Below are 16,329 nucleotides of genomic sequence, written 5' to 3' on the forward strand. Positions count from 1 at the left end.
TGTTTCCATATAAATTTCACAGTAGATTTTTCAATCACTTTAATGAATGTCATTGGAATTTTGATGGGAATTGCATTAAACACGTAGATTACTTTTGGGAGTATCGACATTTTTACTATGTTGATTCTACCAATCCATGAGCATGGGAGATCTCTCCACTTTCTATAATCTTCCTCAATCTCTTTCTTCAGAAGTGTATAGTTTTCCTTGTAGAGGTCTTTCACATCTTTTGTTAGGTTTACACCTACGTATTTGATTTTGTTTGAGGCTATTGTAAATGGAATTGTTTTCATACATTCTTTTTCTGTTTGCTCATTGTTAGTGTATAGAAATGCTAATGATTTTTCTATGTTGATTTTATATCCTGCTACCTTGCTATAGCTATTGATGATGTCTAGAAGCTTCTGAGTAGAGTTTTTTGGGTCTTTAAGGTATAGGATCATGTCGTCTGCAAATAGGGATATTTTGACAGTTTCTTTACCTGTTTGTATTCCTTTTATTCCTTCTTCTTGCCTAACTGCTCTGGCTAGGAATTCCAGTACTATGGATGCCCATATTTCTTAAACCATATTCATTCACATTCTTCAACCCACTGCAGTGAAGCTTCCTTGGCCATGACACTTTTCATAGAGCCAAAGGCCAAAACCAATTGGTACATTTTTAACTGAAAATTTTCATTCAGATAGAGAACAGCAGTTGGCTTTACCATATTTTAACTTTCCCCTCAATTTGCCGCCCCCCCCATAACTTAAATGTTGAAGCTAAAATGCCAAATGTTATCTGGAAGTGGAACTTTTGGGAGGTAATTAAGTTAGCAGGCAGAACCCTCAAAAAAAAAAAAAAAGGGGGATTAATGACCTTAAAAGGAAAAAGACCAGAACACCTCTCTACTATGTGAGGATACAAGAAAACAATGATCTGTAAGCCAGAAGAGGAACTTCACCAGTATCCAACTGTATTGGTACCCTAGTCTTGGACTTCCAGCCACCATAACTGTGAGAAATGTCTGCTGTTTAAGCCACCTAGTCTGTGGTATTCTGTGATAGTAGAAACTCCTTTGATAACTACCCTTCATCACATTAAAAGGAAATCTCTGTCTCTAGTTTTCTAAGCATTTACTTGTTGGTTTTACTGACAAAATTTGGTAAGCAACTGGACAAAAGAAAGGAAGGAAGAGTAGGCTGCCGGTGGCTCACGCCTGTAATCCTAGCTACTCAGGAGGCAGAGATCAAGAGGATTGCGATTTGAAGCCAGCTGAGGCAAATAGTTTGCAAGACCCTATCTTAAAAACTCTCATCACAAAAAAGGCCTGGTGAAGTGGCTCAAGTTGTAGACCCTGAGTTCAAGCTCCAGTACAGAAAAATAAATAAATAAATGAAAGAGAAAGAAAGTGAGGAAGAGTCAGGATTTTAATAGACCGTCAAGTTTCTAGACTGGTGAGTGAACGGATGAAATGCTACTCACCAAGATTTTGAGGGCAACAAAAGAAAGATTTACAGGGAAGATGGGGAAATTGGTTTAATTTAGGGTGTTGATGGGACATTCAGATGAAGATATCCCATACAACCGCTGCTCAATATAGTACCCTACTCGCATGTGGCTATTCAGCATTTGAAATATAGCTAATCCAAAATGAGATGTGCTTCTTGCCGGGCAGCCGCTCTACCACTTAAGGCCCTAGTTTTTTTTCCTGGTACTGAGGCTTGAACTCAGGGTCTACACCTTGAGCACTCCATCAGCCCTTTTTTGTGATGGGTTTTTTCGAGATAGGGTCTCATGAACTACTTGCCTGGGCTGGCTTTGAACTACAACACTCCTGATCTCTGCCTCCTGAGTAGATAGGATTACAGGTGTGAGCCACTGGCACATGGCGGAATGTCTTTTAATTAGAGACAGAAAGACAGTTTACATATTAGGCTATAAAGTAATGAATATAGAATATTTAAACCTGTTGAAATCACTATAAGATGGGGACTAAGGTAGAAAGGAGAAAAATGGAGAGGATGAACCAATTTGGGATACAATATGTATATATACATGGTAATGCCATAATGAAACTCTCTGAATAGCTAGCTTAAACAAACAAAAATATCTTTTTTCAAAAACAGAGGCTAGGAAGTTAAAATAAGTCCTATCTGGGAATTGGTACCAGTGAGAGGGGAGAGAATATAAGGAAAGGTGAAGGAGGGTGAATGTGGTGATAATATTATGTGCTCATGTATGAAAATGGAAAAATGAGACCTGTTGAAACTGTTGTAAAGAATGGGGGCGGGGGGAAGGAGAATAAAGGAGAATGATGGAGACAGTGAATTTAACTAAGATATAGTATAAGCACTTTTGTAAATGTCACAATGTACCCCCAGTATAACAATCTGATTAAAAAAGAAAAAATAATAATTACTTTAAAGAGAAAAAGTCAACCAAATAAAATGAGATGTGCTTTAAAGGTTAACACTGAATTTTGAAGACTTAGTATAAAAAGTGTAAAATATTCCATTAATATTTTTCATATTAGTGATATATTGAAGGGATAATACTTTGAGAATATTTGGTTAAACAAAACTACTAAAATTAATTTCACCTTTTTAAGTGTATTTAATGAGGCTAAAAGAAAAATTTTAAATTACATACATGATTCTCTTTATATTTCTATTGAACAGCATGACTATTAAGTCCTTGGTGATACAAATCAGATATTCATGACATAAAGATTTAATGACTCATAATCTTATAGATAAAGCCAACTAACATATACATAAATCTGGTCATGAAGTATGTTGAGTGAGAAAAGGACTAGTGCATCTAAAACATAATTTGACTCACAAAACTGCATTTACCAATATCTCAAAAATGTAAGTGTGCAAAATGAGAGACAACCACAATATAAATACTTAGATTCTAAGTATTTAGAATCTTCATTAGAATAAAGCCAGACCACAGCTCACACAAAAAGAAAAAAATTACAAAAATATTATTTTAATTGAATGTAAGCTTTTTCTTCACCTCTGTTAAGATTTGTACACAGATTCAGAAGAGATGGAATGCATTCAGGGTGGTATGGCCATAGCCTAGATTTGAACATACATTCAAAGGAGCTCAACTGATAGCTCCACATAATCCAACATTGAAAACCAACCTGATGAAAAGGGTCGTCTCTATATTCTTTTTTCACACATGGATTAATGTGAGGATTTTCCACATCTGTCTCACTGGTACAAGATGAACGGCATTCTGCACAATGTAACAAGTCTTCCCATAATACATCTTCTGTTTCAGATTCTGGCCTTGTGCTCTCAGAATCCTGTCTGGAACTTGAACAGCGAGAGCTGCAACTAGTACCCGATTTAGGGGCATCCTGAAATCAAGATATTCTTTGACATTAATACAATTTATGTACCCTTTCCAACTCAAAGGATTCTATCAGAACCATATATTGCTGATTCTTCTAACACAATATACCGCCAAAGGTGAAAGAGCTAGCAATATATTAAAATTAATGTTAATTTTGAAAGAATAACAAAGTGCCATCATATCAAAATTCATTTGATTTCATATTTGAGCTCAGGTGTTAGTTTGTAAGAAAAAGTTGTACCTATTTTCTCCTAAATTTTACATGAAGTTTAGAATTCAGGTAGGCAAAGAATAGTTCAAGTGGTCTACATCTTATGAACTACTTTTTTGGGGGTTGGAGGAAGGTGTTTGGATTGAACCCAGGACCTTAGAACCATACCACTGTGCTAAATCCTCAGCTCTTAGTTTTTTGAGACAGTGTCTCCCTATGTAGCTCAGGTTAGTCTTGGACTCACCATCCTTCTGCCTTTGCCTCCCAAGTGCTGGGATTATAGTTGTGTACCACCATGTCTGGCTCACTTTAATGTTTCTAATGGAGCTATTTTCTTACTTTTGTCTTTTGTTTTTCATCAACAGTAGATTTCATCTATCATCTTTGTTTCTCAAACAAAAGTTTAAAATTGTCAATCTAAAATGATAATTTTCAACTTGTATTTTTTAGGTAATCTGTGGTACAAAAGGGAAAAACTAAAAGGCACAAGTAATTTCTAATTTTATCCAGTTTTTTTAATGTATAAAACAAAGAGTAAAATTTTGATTTAATTGAAAATGTTACTGAATAAAGAATGGGAGTAATAGCCATCCTTATAACCAACTATACTCAAATTTTTAGATTTATTTTTAGCTGTCCTCTGCCACTAACATTTGTCAATTCTACTATTCAAATATTTTATATTTACCCCTTTGTCTTTCCCATGCTAAAGTTTAAACTTCATCATTTCTAGTTGATCCCTACCTGAAAGACCTTCCCCCGTCTTTCCAATTAAACTTCCTAAAATATAGCTGTTCTTTCACTCCTCTACCCAAAATCCTTCCACCGTGACTCCCTTCTACTTTCCTGCATAAAGTTAAAATTCCTTCACCCAGCCTACTTGCCTTCAGTGTTTTTTGACTACAACCTTTTCTTCCAGTGGAGTTGGAGTACTCTCTAGCCCCTAAACACAGAAAGTTCTTTACCACTGCAGCCTTTGATTATGCACCCTACCTCTTATCACTAATTCTGCTTTCCTTTTGAAAATTAAACAAGTACTATAATTTCAAACACAAGTATGGCACAAAGCAGGGACTCAACAAATGTTATTTTAAAGCCATATACCTAGAATAACCACTTTGTCCCTGAAGTGAGTTATAATGTATTCATCTGAGAATAGATTTTATATTGGTTTCCAAAATCTACAATATGGTCTATCTTAATTAGGTGTTAATGTATTTAATATCCTCAAATACTTAATCCATAAAAGACAGAAAGCTACATTTGTTACCACAGATAACAAAACACCTTGAATAAATAAAGTACACTACTGATAATCCATGATTAGAATGGGGCACCATGAGTCTATATTTAGGATGTTGATAAAGTGTGAAAGGAGGACTACTTTGGGAGAATTAGAAATTTTTGACAAGATGAGAAAAAATTAATAAAAACGTAAAAAGAGAAAACTAGATACATAAAGACAAAAAAGGGCAAAAATCAGTTGGCTTTGTTTTACAAAAAGCACTCCAAAAATATTTCCACCTCACTAATGTCAATGAAAATACTTGAAGCCTAAGCAGTTTTCATTGTAACAGTTCTCACTGCACAAAAAGTATTAAGTTTTCAGTAACTGATAACTTAAAAACTTTTGTTAAAGCTAGTTTATCTATCACTAACTTCTGATGCAGACTTGCTAATCATATATGGAAATAAGTAAAAGGATTAAAGCCTTTTTTTTTTTTGAGGTATTGGGGGTTGAACTTGGGACTTCACACTTGCTAAGCAGGTACTACCACTTGAGCCATGCCATGCCACTAGTCCTTTTACATTTTTGTTGCTGAGATACAGTCTCACATTATCCTTAGGCTAGCCTGAACCTCCATTCTCCTATTTGTGCTTTCCTATGTAGCTAGGATGACAGACATGTCCCTCTGTACCCAGCCACTGGTTGAAGAGTTTCTCAAACTTTTGCCAGGGCTGGACTTGAACTGTGATCCTCTGCCTCCCAAGTAGGTAGGATTACAGGCACTGTCTAAGGCATAATTTTTAACTGAAACTAATGAATGATTTTAGGATAAGAATTTACAAAGAACTAATAAGTGGATTATTTTACAAGTGTAAAATCTAAAAATTGCCTATAACTGCTTATATTTCAAAGAGAATTTTACCTGCAATATTTAGGTAGTTTACAGTCACTATGAATTTCACTACAAACTGTTGAATAAAGTCTAAAAATAAGACATTTTAGAATTGAAAAAACTAGTTCAAATTAACCACATTTAATTTGGTTTGCTCTGCTCATTTCAAATCTTAAGTAAATCTTAACTAAATTATAACTAGATATAATCAAGATTAGAGAAGATAGGTTATTTATTTGAAGAGAATAGTATATATAAAAGAAATACCTTACATCAGATAATTTATGTATAATCTTATTGAGCCCTAATAATCTGACCAGGCAGTTCTATCTTCCACTGAACAGATGTAGAAGGTGAGACTCAGAGTAGTTATAAAAAAAACTTTCTCAAAAATCACTTAAATGGTCTACCTCCAAGACTGGGATTTCTTCTTCATTATGCTTATGATCAAATGCTACTTTCACTAGATGAAAAGCTAATCTATAATAGGAAGTGAAAATACTAGTAAAGTTAAGTAAAGCAGGACACAGGAAACAGAATGCATTCTTTAAAGAAGCGGTTTGTTTCCCAGGACACAGTCTGCATCCCAGAAAAATAATTCTACCACCATCTCCAACAGGAGAATTAGAAGAAGCCAACCACACATAGTGAGTACACAGCAGAAACAGACAAACAAACAAACAAACAAAAAAACGGGTAGGGGTAAGAAAAAGTGTACACATGGAATGAATCTTATCATTCATCTCCAGCATTCTTGGTGCCAAACACTATGGTGGCCTGATATATTACCTACCACCATCATCCTACCAGAGGGTGGGATGATTCTTTCTGATGCCCCTTAAAATCTTATCAATAGATATTCCCATTTGGGAGGGTTATGACAAATGGCTTTGTTCCTGACCCACCATCCTAAAGTGAAGTCCACTAGTCCTACCCATGACAAAATGCTTCCCCAAATACTTAAAATTTTCTTTTTCACTTATTAGCTGGAATACTTTATAAAGAGAAACTGAATTCAAATGTTCTTTGTCTTCTGAGACCATTTGACAAGACAACAACAACAACAAAATAATTCTACAAATCTTCTGTCTCCACTATACTTTTTCAAAAGAGGTTTTACTAAATGTTCTTTAAAATTGGTTTGGTTAACAAGAGTCAAAATTTCTGGAAACTGACTGCAGCTTTTAAATTATGTTTTAGTCTAAGCTTTCTACTTTATAGATGAGGAATATAAGAAGACCAGATTTTATTTTTTATGTAATCCTTTATATCACGAAAAAGATTTAAAACAGGTAATGCCTATTAAGTAGTTATAAGCCTTACTCAGGCTGAAATCTAGAGTTTAAACAATGTATTTATTTAAAAGTTAAATTTAGTGGAATAATGTATCTGCCCTTCACAAATCTCAATAGTTCAATATATAGCTGCAAACCAAGAAGAGCAAAGATTGTTAAGGCAAGAAAAGTAACTCCAAAATCAAATAATTTATTCTATTGAAGAGGAGAGGGGACAAATAGCTCTCTAACTTCCTTTCAACACCAACCAATTTATAACCATATGTAGAGTAAGACTGATTTCACAGTTTTGTTATTTGGCTTAAAAACAGGAAATAGCATATGAGATGATATGAGGCAATGATGAAACATACTATATTAATGTCTGTCTAATGGCAGCCACTGAGAGAAGAAACACAACCACAGTTACCAGAAAGATTAACCAGAGAAATGACCACAGAGAAGAAAGTGCAAATAAATAAGCAATTTCTAATTTTAATATCTTGAAGGTATTCATATTTCAGCACAGCATAACATTTGATTTTTCGTAAGTTTAACACAAAGTCATCAGGAAAAAAAATACAAGTATACTTCAAAAAGAGTAGAAGATAATTAATATGGGTCCAAAAGTGAGTATTTTGCTTTGAAGTCAGATAATGAAAATTTGTCCCCAGAATAGAAGCTTAAAATAAAAGGAAATTATTTATTTTTCTATTTAAATCTTTTTAAAACTCAAGAGATATAATAAAGTTGGAAAGAGATTTTAGAAAAAAATCAATAAGGAAAAGTAGAATCAAAGAAGAAAGCTTAATAACTTTATACTATAATCATGAACTTATAAAGCCTTTCAAACTGTAAAAAAAAGATTACCTAGAAGTTCACAGATTGTTGCTGAACGATGCTTTCTTTAAAAGTAAGCAAGTACTTGAATGTGTAAGTCTTCAGGAATATTGTACAAAATGAGTGCAAATGTGTGATTATTTATCAATGTGTACAATGTATCAATCTACAACTGCTATTCTATACGTCAAAATCATAGAATAAATATTGACAATGGAAATTGTTTTTTCAATAATATCAAACTGAAGGAAGTTGTAAATAAACTAGGTATATGTGTATATATGTAAAGCCAAATCGTATACCTCATTAGGATAATGCTTCTTATAATGGTGTGGCTTTCTATTTCGAAGAATACTTTCAGAAGTCCTATCCACATGACGGCGTAATGAATATCCTGTTTCAGGACCTTCCTCACTGGATACGTCATCAGAGACAGTTGTTGTTGTCCTTTGGATATCCTGAGAGTACACAGAAAGGACTATAAGCAATTTCTGACTAATCTTTTAGCTTTAAAACTGCAATGTTTTAAATTACACATACATATATATCTTCAAATACCTCAAAGTAATTGATTAGTACTAATTTTATGCAAAAGCATCTTAATGACTGTAATTTTTAGTTTTTTAACTAGTGTATATTAACTGTACAAAATAATGGGTTTCATTAGGATATTTTCAAACATGTATACAAATGCACTTTAATCATATTAGCTCCCTCCCATTACCTTCTCCTCTCTCTTCCACACTCCCATTGATCCCATCCTCATCCCAAATAGTCCTCCTTCCATTTTCATGTCTTTCCTTTTCATAACTAGATTCCACACAAGAAATTTAGATTCCTTCTGAGCCTGGCTTATTTTATTTAATGTGATGATCTCCAGTTCATTTACTTTCCTGCATGACATAACCTGCTTTTCTTTATGGCTGACTAAAACCCCATTATATATCACATTTTCTTTATCCATTCTTCTGTTGATGGACTCTTATACTGATCTCATAATTGGCTATTTTGAATAGTGCTGTGATAAAAACAGGTTTGCAGGTATTTCTATTCTGTGCTGACTTAAGACTCCATTGGGTATATTTCCAGGAGTGGTATAGCTACATCTTATGATAGTTCTATTTTTAATTTTTTGAAGAACTTCCATACTGATTTCTGCAGTGGCTGTGCTAATTTACATTCCCATCAATTTGTTGTTTTCTTGATGATAGCTATTCTACATTGAGAGATGAAATCTCAAGGTAGTTTTGAACTGCATTCCCCTCATGATTAAGGATGCTGAACATTTTTCTCATGTACTTATTGTTTATTTCTACTGTTTTTGAGTATTGTGTGCTCAATTCATCTGGCCATTTATTAACTGGATTATTTGTTCTTTTGGAGCTTACTTTTTTGGGTTCTTAATATATTCCGGACATTGATCCCCTGCCAAATGAAGAGACCATTCTGTAGGTGGTCTTGTCACTCTTGTCATTGTTTCCTTTGATGCGCAAAAGCTTTTTAATTGGAGGCAACACTGTCAATTCTTACTGTTACTTATTTCCTGAGCTACTGTAGTCCTATTCAGAAAGTTGTTGCTTATGCCTATATCTACCTTCAAGTGTTTTCTCCATGTTTTCCTCTGGTAGTTTCAAAGTTTCCGGTCTTACATTAACGTTTTGATCCATTTTGAATTAACTTTTATACTCGGTGAGAGGGTATTAGTTTCAGTCTTCAACATGTGGGTGTCCAGTTTTCCCAGCACCATTTGTTGAATAGGTTGCCTTTTCTGCAATGTGTATTCTGGGTACTTTTATCAAGACTAGCAGTATCTATGGGTCTATTTCTCTGTCCTTTATTGTGTTCCATTTGTCTGAGTCTGTTTTTGTGTCAATATCATGCTGTATGTTACTATGCCTCTGTAGAATAATTTGAAATCAGATATTATTTTACCTCCAGCATCGCTCTTTTAATTTAGGATTGTGTTGATACTTGGGGACTTCTGAGCTTCTGTATGAATTTTAGGATTTATTTCTTCTATTTCTGTTAAAATGACATTGGAATTTTGATGGGGACTGTATTCAATCTGTAGATCACTTTAAATAATAAAGCCATATTCACAATATTAGTTCTGCCAATTAATAAACATGGGAAGCCTTTCTATTTTCTAGTATCTTCTTTAATTTCTTTCTTCAGTGTTTTAATTTTCTTTGTAGAGGTCTTTCACTTCATTGGTTAGGTTTATTCCCAAGTTTTTTTGCTTTCATTTTTTTTTTTTGAGGCTATTATGAATGGGACTGTTTTCTAGATTTCTTTCTCAGTCTATTCATTATTGGTATATAGAAAAGCTATTGATTTTTACATGCTGATTTTGTATCCTGCTACTTTGCCAAAACATTTATGAGACCTAAGAGTTTTGGAGTATTTAGGATGTTTTAAGTATAGGATAATATCAACTGTAAATAGAGATAATTTGATTTCTTCCTTTCCCATTTCTATTTCTTTTAGTTCTTTTTTGTGCCCTGTTGCTCTGGCTAAGAATTCAATCACCATATTAAATAGGAGAGGAAAGAGTGGACATCCTTGCTGTGTTACTGATTTTGAAAGAAATGTGTTCAGATTTTCCCCCATTAAGTATGGGGAATACTATAGCCAGTATAAACTGGCTATAGGTCCATTGTATATAGCCTTTATTATTTTGAGGTATGTCCGTTCGATGCCTAGTTTCTTCAGAGCTTTTACCAAGAAGGGATGTTGAATTATGTCAAAGGCTTTTTTCTGCATCTGTTGAGATGATCATGTGATTTTTGTCCTTGACTCTATGTGCTGTATTATATTAACTGATTTGTGTATGTTGAACCATCCTTGTATCCCTGGAATGGAACCTACTTGATCATAGTATGTGATCTTTTTTTCCCTCTTTGTGAAAATTTTATTTTTTTATTAGACAGAGTGCTGGAGTGCAGTGCAGGTATACCAGTGATACTACAAAGCACAGAGCTATTCTGTAGCCTTATAAGGAAAAGAACTAAGCAAGAGCACCTGCCCTCATGTCTCTCAAGATCAACTCTGAACGAAGAAGGACTCAGCTCCCTGGGGAAAGAATAAGCAGGAGGCACCAGAAGTCTTCAAACCACAGACACCTGAAGCATTTGCTGCTGAAGAGGCCTGCAGCCTTCATGTGCTCTGAGCCAATTTTGGAGAGTGGTGGCGTTTCCACATGGCTGCATTGCCCAAGAAATAGCTTAGCCAATGTTGTGAACAGTACCCAGGTTCTTGCGGCACAGCTCCATCTTGAGATAATGCTCTCCCTCCCATAGCCCCAGAAAGCATCTGGACAGCCCTGTCCACACTCTTTTTGTCCCAGAAGTAGCTGAGTGGTCTTGCCCACTCATCCCATCCCATAGAATCAGCAATCAGCCCTGTTCAGCTCAGTACCAGCAGGGGGGAACAGTAAGATTTAACAAACTATAAATTATATAGTACTTTAACATTTTGGAAAAATTTGAGCTAGCAATCAATTCAGAACGTACCAAATTATACTTACAATAAAATTCTATCATATTGGTCTGATTTTCAGCTTCTTGAATATTATCTATCATAAAAGTTCACAGACTGAATCCCAGAGAAAACATTTTATTTGCGGGCATTTCCTATATCTAAGTTACTTCATATTAACTAATATAAAATCACACTAACTATTTAAAAAATGACATTTACTTTGCTGGGAACATTCCTTGGAGTTCCTGTGATCCAGGATGTCTCTTCTGGTTGAATAGTTTCACACTGAGGTTCATAGTTTTGTATTCCATCCTCACTGCTTTTTAAAGTCTTTTTCCCATCAAGAGATACATAACCATTGTCAGTCTCAGTTGATTTATCAATTGAATTTTTTGCTTTTTTTGATCTAAAAAAACACATGGAAGCATGACATATGAGCTTAGCCTATTTGGGATTACTGACAGAAATTGTGATCTGTTGATAATTATATTAATTAGTTATTTCTTAAAACCTTATTTTTTACGATAAATTATTTAGAAACATAATATCAGATAAAATAAACACAGAAATTAACATCCTAGTTCATCTTGGTACAGGTTTTGTGGTCTTACAAATAGCAATTCTAAAATATATGCCATAAATCATTAAATAATTCTTAAATCAAAATCAGCTGGTCTTTGAGCAAAGTCTAGGATCAAAATTTTGCTCTTTTCATTATGGTTACTAACATATTTTGAACTCTTTTATTTTGAAAACTGTCTTGGTAATTGTCAGGTTTAAGTTACAATTATTGGTTTAACTTAGTTTAAATACTCTACCTAAATATTTTACTTTTAGCACACATACATAAATTCTGATAAATTCATTTTAATATACAATGAAAACAGGACCTTTTGTAACATTAAAAGTATATGAAAAAGGAAACTTTCAATAAGATTCTAAAAAATGGAAGAAGTAAAAATAAAGACAATGAAAATAAAGAAGTAACCACTTTCACCCACTGAGATATTCTTTGAAAAAAATATATCAGTAACCATGTAGCTTATGAACACCTAAAAGGCTAGAATTGAGGATACTAATTTGTAGGAATAAAATTTTTCTCAATATATAAAATATAATGGAAAATAACAAAAAAGAATTTATTAATAGGCAAACACTTAAGGAGTCCTCTTCAGAGACTACAGTGGGTGAAAGGATAGCATTCCAAAAGAATAGTTAGTAGAAATACAATCCCACAAAAAATTAAAATGTGCTCCATGTAGATTAAGTCTATCATAAAACATTATTTAAAAGCAGTTATATTTAAAACAATCCCCTTGAATTTTTACCAGAGTATATTTTATAAAAAAGGAAAACAAAATTAATATAATACCTTCATGTAGATCAAAAAATAAAAGTTATTTAAAATGCACACTATCTGTAAGACTAGTTAGTTCTATTGCAATCTGTGTTTAAGAACTGAGCAGGGCCTTGGAACTCACCTAGTCTAAATGCTCATTTTGGAATCAAGAAATCAGTAGCACAGATGACTTATTTAAGATGACTTAAATAAAGTGACTGATTTAAGGCCATACAGCCAATTAGAAACAAAGCTGGCACTACAATACAAACCCTCTCACTTTGAGGTTAATTACATTCACCATACTATCTCCAAATGTCGACTCTCTAACTGCCTGTTAGGATTTCTTCTTAACAAATTCGACAAAGCATAGAAAGTTTTTTGTCTTATGCAAACAGGGCCCTCTTCCTTACAGCCCTTCTCCTGCAGAGGTCTTAAAAACATGACAGACCATGGGCTCTACACAGCTCCAGTGCTTTGTAGCCATTAGGAATACATCTCTGCGGAGCTGTAAGCCTCAGAAGCCCAACCTCATGATCTGCTTCTTTCTGCCTGATCCTAAGAGACATGGAGAAACTAATGGAATAATGAGCTACAGTGTAAAGATTAACAGTGGCAGAGAAAGGGAAGAAAATGGATTATAATAGAGGCGAATGGGTGAAAACAGAAAATAAAAAGCACAGAAGAAACTTGTGACCTTCTCTACCTAAGGAAGACAGTGACAGAAACACTAGTTAAGTGTTCTCTTGATTTCTTCCTTGAAGATCTGCAATATTCAGATGAGGAAAAAATAAGATACATGAAAATGTCAGAAACTTGAAGGAATATGCTGAAAGGTATTTATGAAAGTTCATGGAAATTAGGGAAGAGAAAAGGAAGGATAGATGAGGCAAAAGAGTGGAAATGTTAGCAGATGAATTAATCAGAAGGTGAAACGAGAAATTTACTTTTTGGGGGGTGGCATGGTACTGGGGTTTGAACTCAGGGCCCCACGCTTGCTAGGCAGGCACTCTTGCTGCTTCAGCTACTCCCCAACCCTAGAAGAGAAATTTATTTGAAAGACAGAAAATCCTGAGAAAGATCAGTAGGCAGTTGAAAGCATGTGGGACCCGAAAGCTAGTAAAATAGTAGCTGAAAACTTGGGAATACATACAGAATGAACTAGGGGGAAAAAAAAAACAAAAAAAAAAAAACAGAGGCCTAGTGAAAAGACCCGTTGAGACAAAGCATTTTTCTAAGGAGAAGATATTCTTTCTTTACTAGGACAGGGTAAAAACTATTAAAGCAGAGGAAAGAAAGCATATTAGTAGCACTCATTCTATATGGTCCCTTTCAGCCATCTCTCACTACCTCCCTTCCTTATCTGTACTTCCTTCTAATCTTTGCATTGTTTCTTTGTCAGAGTACAAGTAACACTCTCAGAAGATATTAACAAGAAGTTACTAAACTATAATAGTTATTCCATGTTTCTCATGAACCAAATGTAGATAAATTATAAAACAAGCTGCAGTGGCAAAAGAACATACTAAATATAAGTGCCACCTTCACACTTTAAAAAGCAGTCCAAAATACAAAAAGAGGTAGTCTGACTCTTGAAAGAATTATCATTGGAGTAGCACAGAAGCGGCAGCCTAGTGACAGCCAATGGCAGGCTATTTGAGGACAATGTGAGCATAAAATGCCAGGTGAAGCCTGGCAGCGTCAAAAAGAAAGCTACATACAGAAAAGTCACTGAATAAGCAAACATATTGAGAATAATGGGGATCAGGGTTTGTTTTCTTATTTTATTTTTTTGGTGATACTGGGGTTTGAGCTCAGGGCCTTGTGCTTACTAGGCAGGCACTTTACACTTGAGCAATTCTGCCAGTCCTTTTTTCCGTTGGGTATTTTTGAGACAGGGTCTCTCAAACTATTTACCCAGGCTGGCCTCAAGGCACAATCCTCCCAGTCTCTGCCTCCTGCGTAGCTAGGATTACAGGCATGAGTCACCAGAGCCTGGCTTTCGGGTCAGGGTTTTCACTGATACAAAAAAGACAGAATGAACCCAGTGGCATTATGTTCCATTTAGAACTATGATTGCAAATTCAAGGTTAACATAAATACATATGTAAATAGATCCAGAACTACATCCACTTTACATGTTACAGTAGAGTTGAATACATACACACACACACACACACACACACACACACACACACACACACTTTTTCTAGTTGTATTTACTGAAAAGGCCTGGAGAAAGCAATATTTCAAGAGCAATGAGTACATCTTGTACCCAGATTTTGGTTTCTATATATCACTCTTTTTAGAAGGTAACACACATGCATAGGAAATCAATGTGAGTCAACTCCCTGTATAGCTATCCTTATCTCAACTAGCAAAAACCCTTGTTCCTTCCTATTATTGCTTATACTCTCTCTTCAACAAAATCAGAGATAAGGGCAAAATAGTTTCTGCCGGGTATCGAGGGGGTGGGGGGAAGAGGGAGGAGGCAGTGTGGGTGGTAAGGGAGGGGGTGGGGGAAGGGGGGAGAAATGACCCAAGCATTGTATGCACATATGAATAATAAAAAAATAAAAATTAAATAAATAAATTTTAAAAAATGAAATAAAAAAAAAAGAAATGGCTGATTCCAGGGCTGGACCAGAGGAAGTTCAAGCTGAACCTTAAACATTTTGTTGTACAAGAAAGTGAGTTAGTGCTCACAGAATGATATAGACTTGTCAAAAAGACAAGGAAACTGCTCAATGGGGCTCCACTCACCAAATTTAGATCAATTTAATCACCAAACAGTGAAGTAACAAAATTGTAATCCTTGAGTAAATGAATGAGGAAAAGCTTCACCTTAAAGTAAAATATCAAATAATAAATGTACAAGGAATGTTAAAGTTAGAAAAATCACCACTTAGGAACCATCACAATCATTCAGACAGGAAACATTAATGGTTACTCAAACAAGACAATGAAAGTTGGATGAAAAAGAGGTTACTTTCATAGCCTTAATGCTACTTGTTGCTTACAAAAGGAAAAATAAATAAATTTTATCTAGAGAAGTCTAGTAGACATTAACTTAACCAAGTGATTGATGCAAGTATCACTAGCAATGGAACAAACCCTCTAGTTTGCCACTTGATGGGATGCAATGAGTTGAACAGAAATCATTCTGTGCATAACTTGAGTTTAATAATGAAAAATGTTGAATAAATGTTTAACAATCAGCTCTCTGGGGGCAAAGGGCCCTTGTTTGTGTATTTCCTGATTTCTATGCCATAAATATTATACCATGACCAATTTCAGGTATGAACTGGTATTGCTAAACAAAGAATTGGGAAGAAATATTCAGCTATCACAAGTCACTTGAACCCAGATCCAGCACACTACTAAATACAAACCCAAACTTGAGAAACTTTTTACAAAGTGGCTGCCTTGAAGTCTTCAAAAATTATGAAGAGCATGAATCTCAAGGAAAGAATGAGGATCTGCTACAGACTGAGACAGGACTGGGCATGGCACATGAGCCCAGATTTGTGTCTTTTGTGATAATGGGTATTAGTAGTAGACAGAGTTTTAACTAATATCTCACAACGTTTAAAAAATACTTATACATACAAGTGTCATGATTACAGGGAGTAAATCCAGAGGGAGTCAGCCACTACAATATCAATGACTGATAGTCATGGTCATGGTCACACTACAGCCAAATGGGAGGAAAAT

At 34.7% G+C, this 16,329-nt stretch overlaps 1 protein-coding gene across 6 annotated transcripts in view; it reads right to left on the reverse strand.

The window, feature by feature from the left end:
* Phtf2 (putative homeodomain transcription factor 2) overlaps positions 1–16,329 on the reverse strand; it is a 110,459-nt gene that overhangs the window by 20,872 nt on the left and 73,258 nt on the right. For 4 of the 6 annotated variants that reach the window (XM_020187285.2, XM_074064894.1, XM_020187280.2 and 1 more), the window contains 3 exons: positions 11,496–11,682; positions 8,099–8,254; positions 3,137–3,355 (listed from right to left, as the gene is read on the reverse strand). In XM_020187285.2, coding sequence (XP_020042874.1) covers positions 3,137–3,355; positions 8,099–8,254; positions 11,496–11,682 — 562 coding nt within the window. Of the gene's footprint in view, positions 1–3,136; positions 3,356–8,098; positions 8,255–11,495; positions 11,683–16,329 lie in introns of those variants that run through there. The other 2 variants (XM_074064897.1, XM_074064895.1) reach the window with 2 other exon arrangements.

Source organism: Castor canadensis, chromosome 2 (assembly GCF_047511655.1).
Source record: "Castor canadensis chromosome 2, mCasCan1.hap1v2, whole genome shotgun sequence".
Lineage (NCBI taxonomy): Eukaryota > Metazoa > Chordata > Mammalia > Rodentia > Castoridae > Castor > Castor canadensis.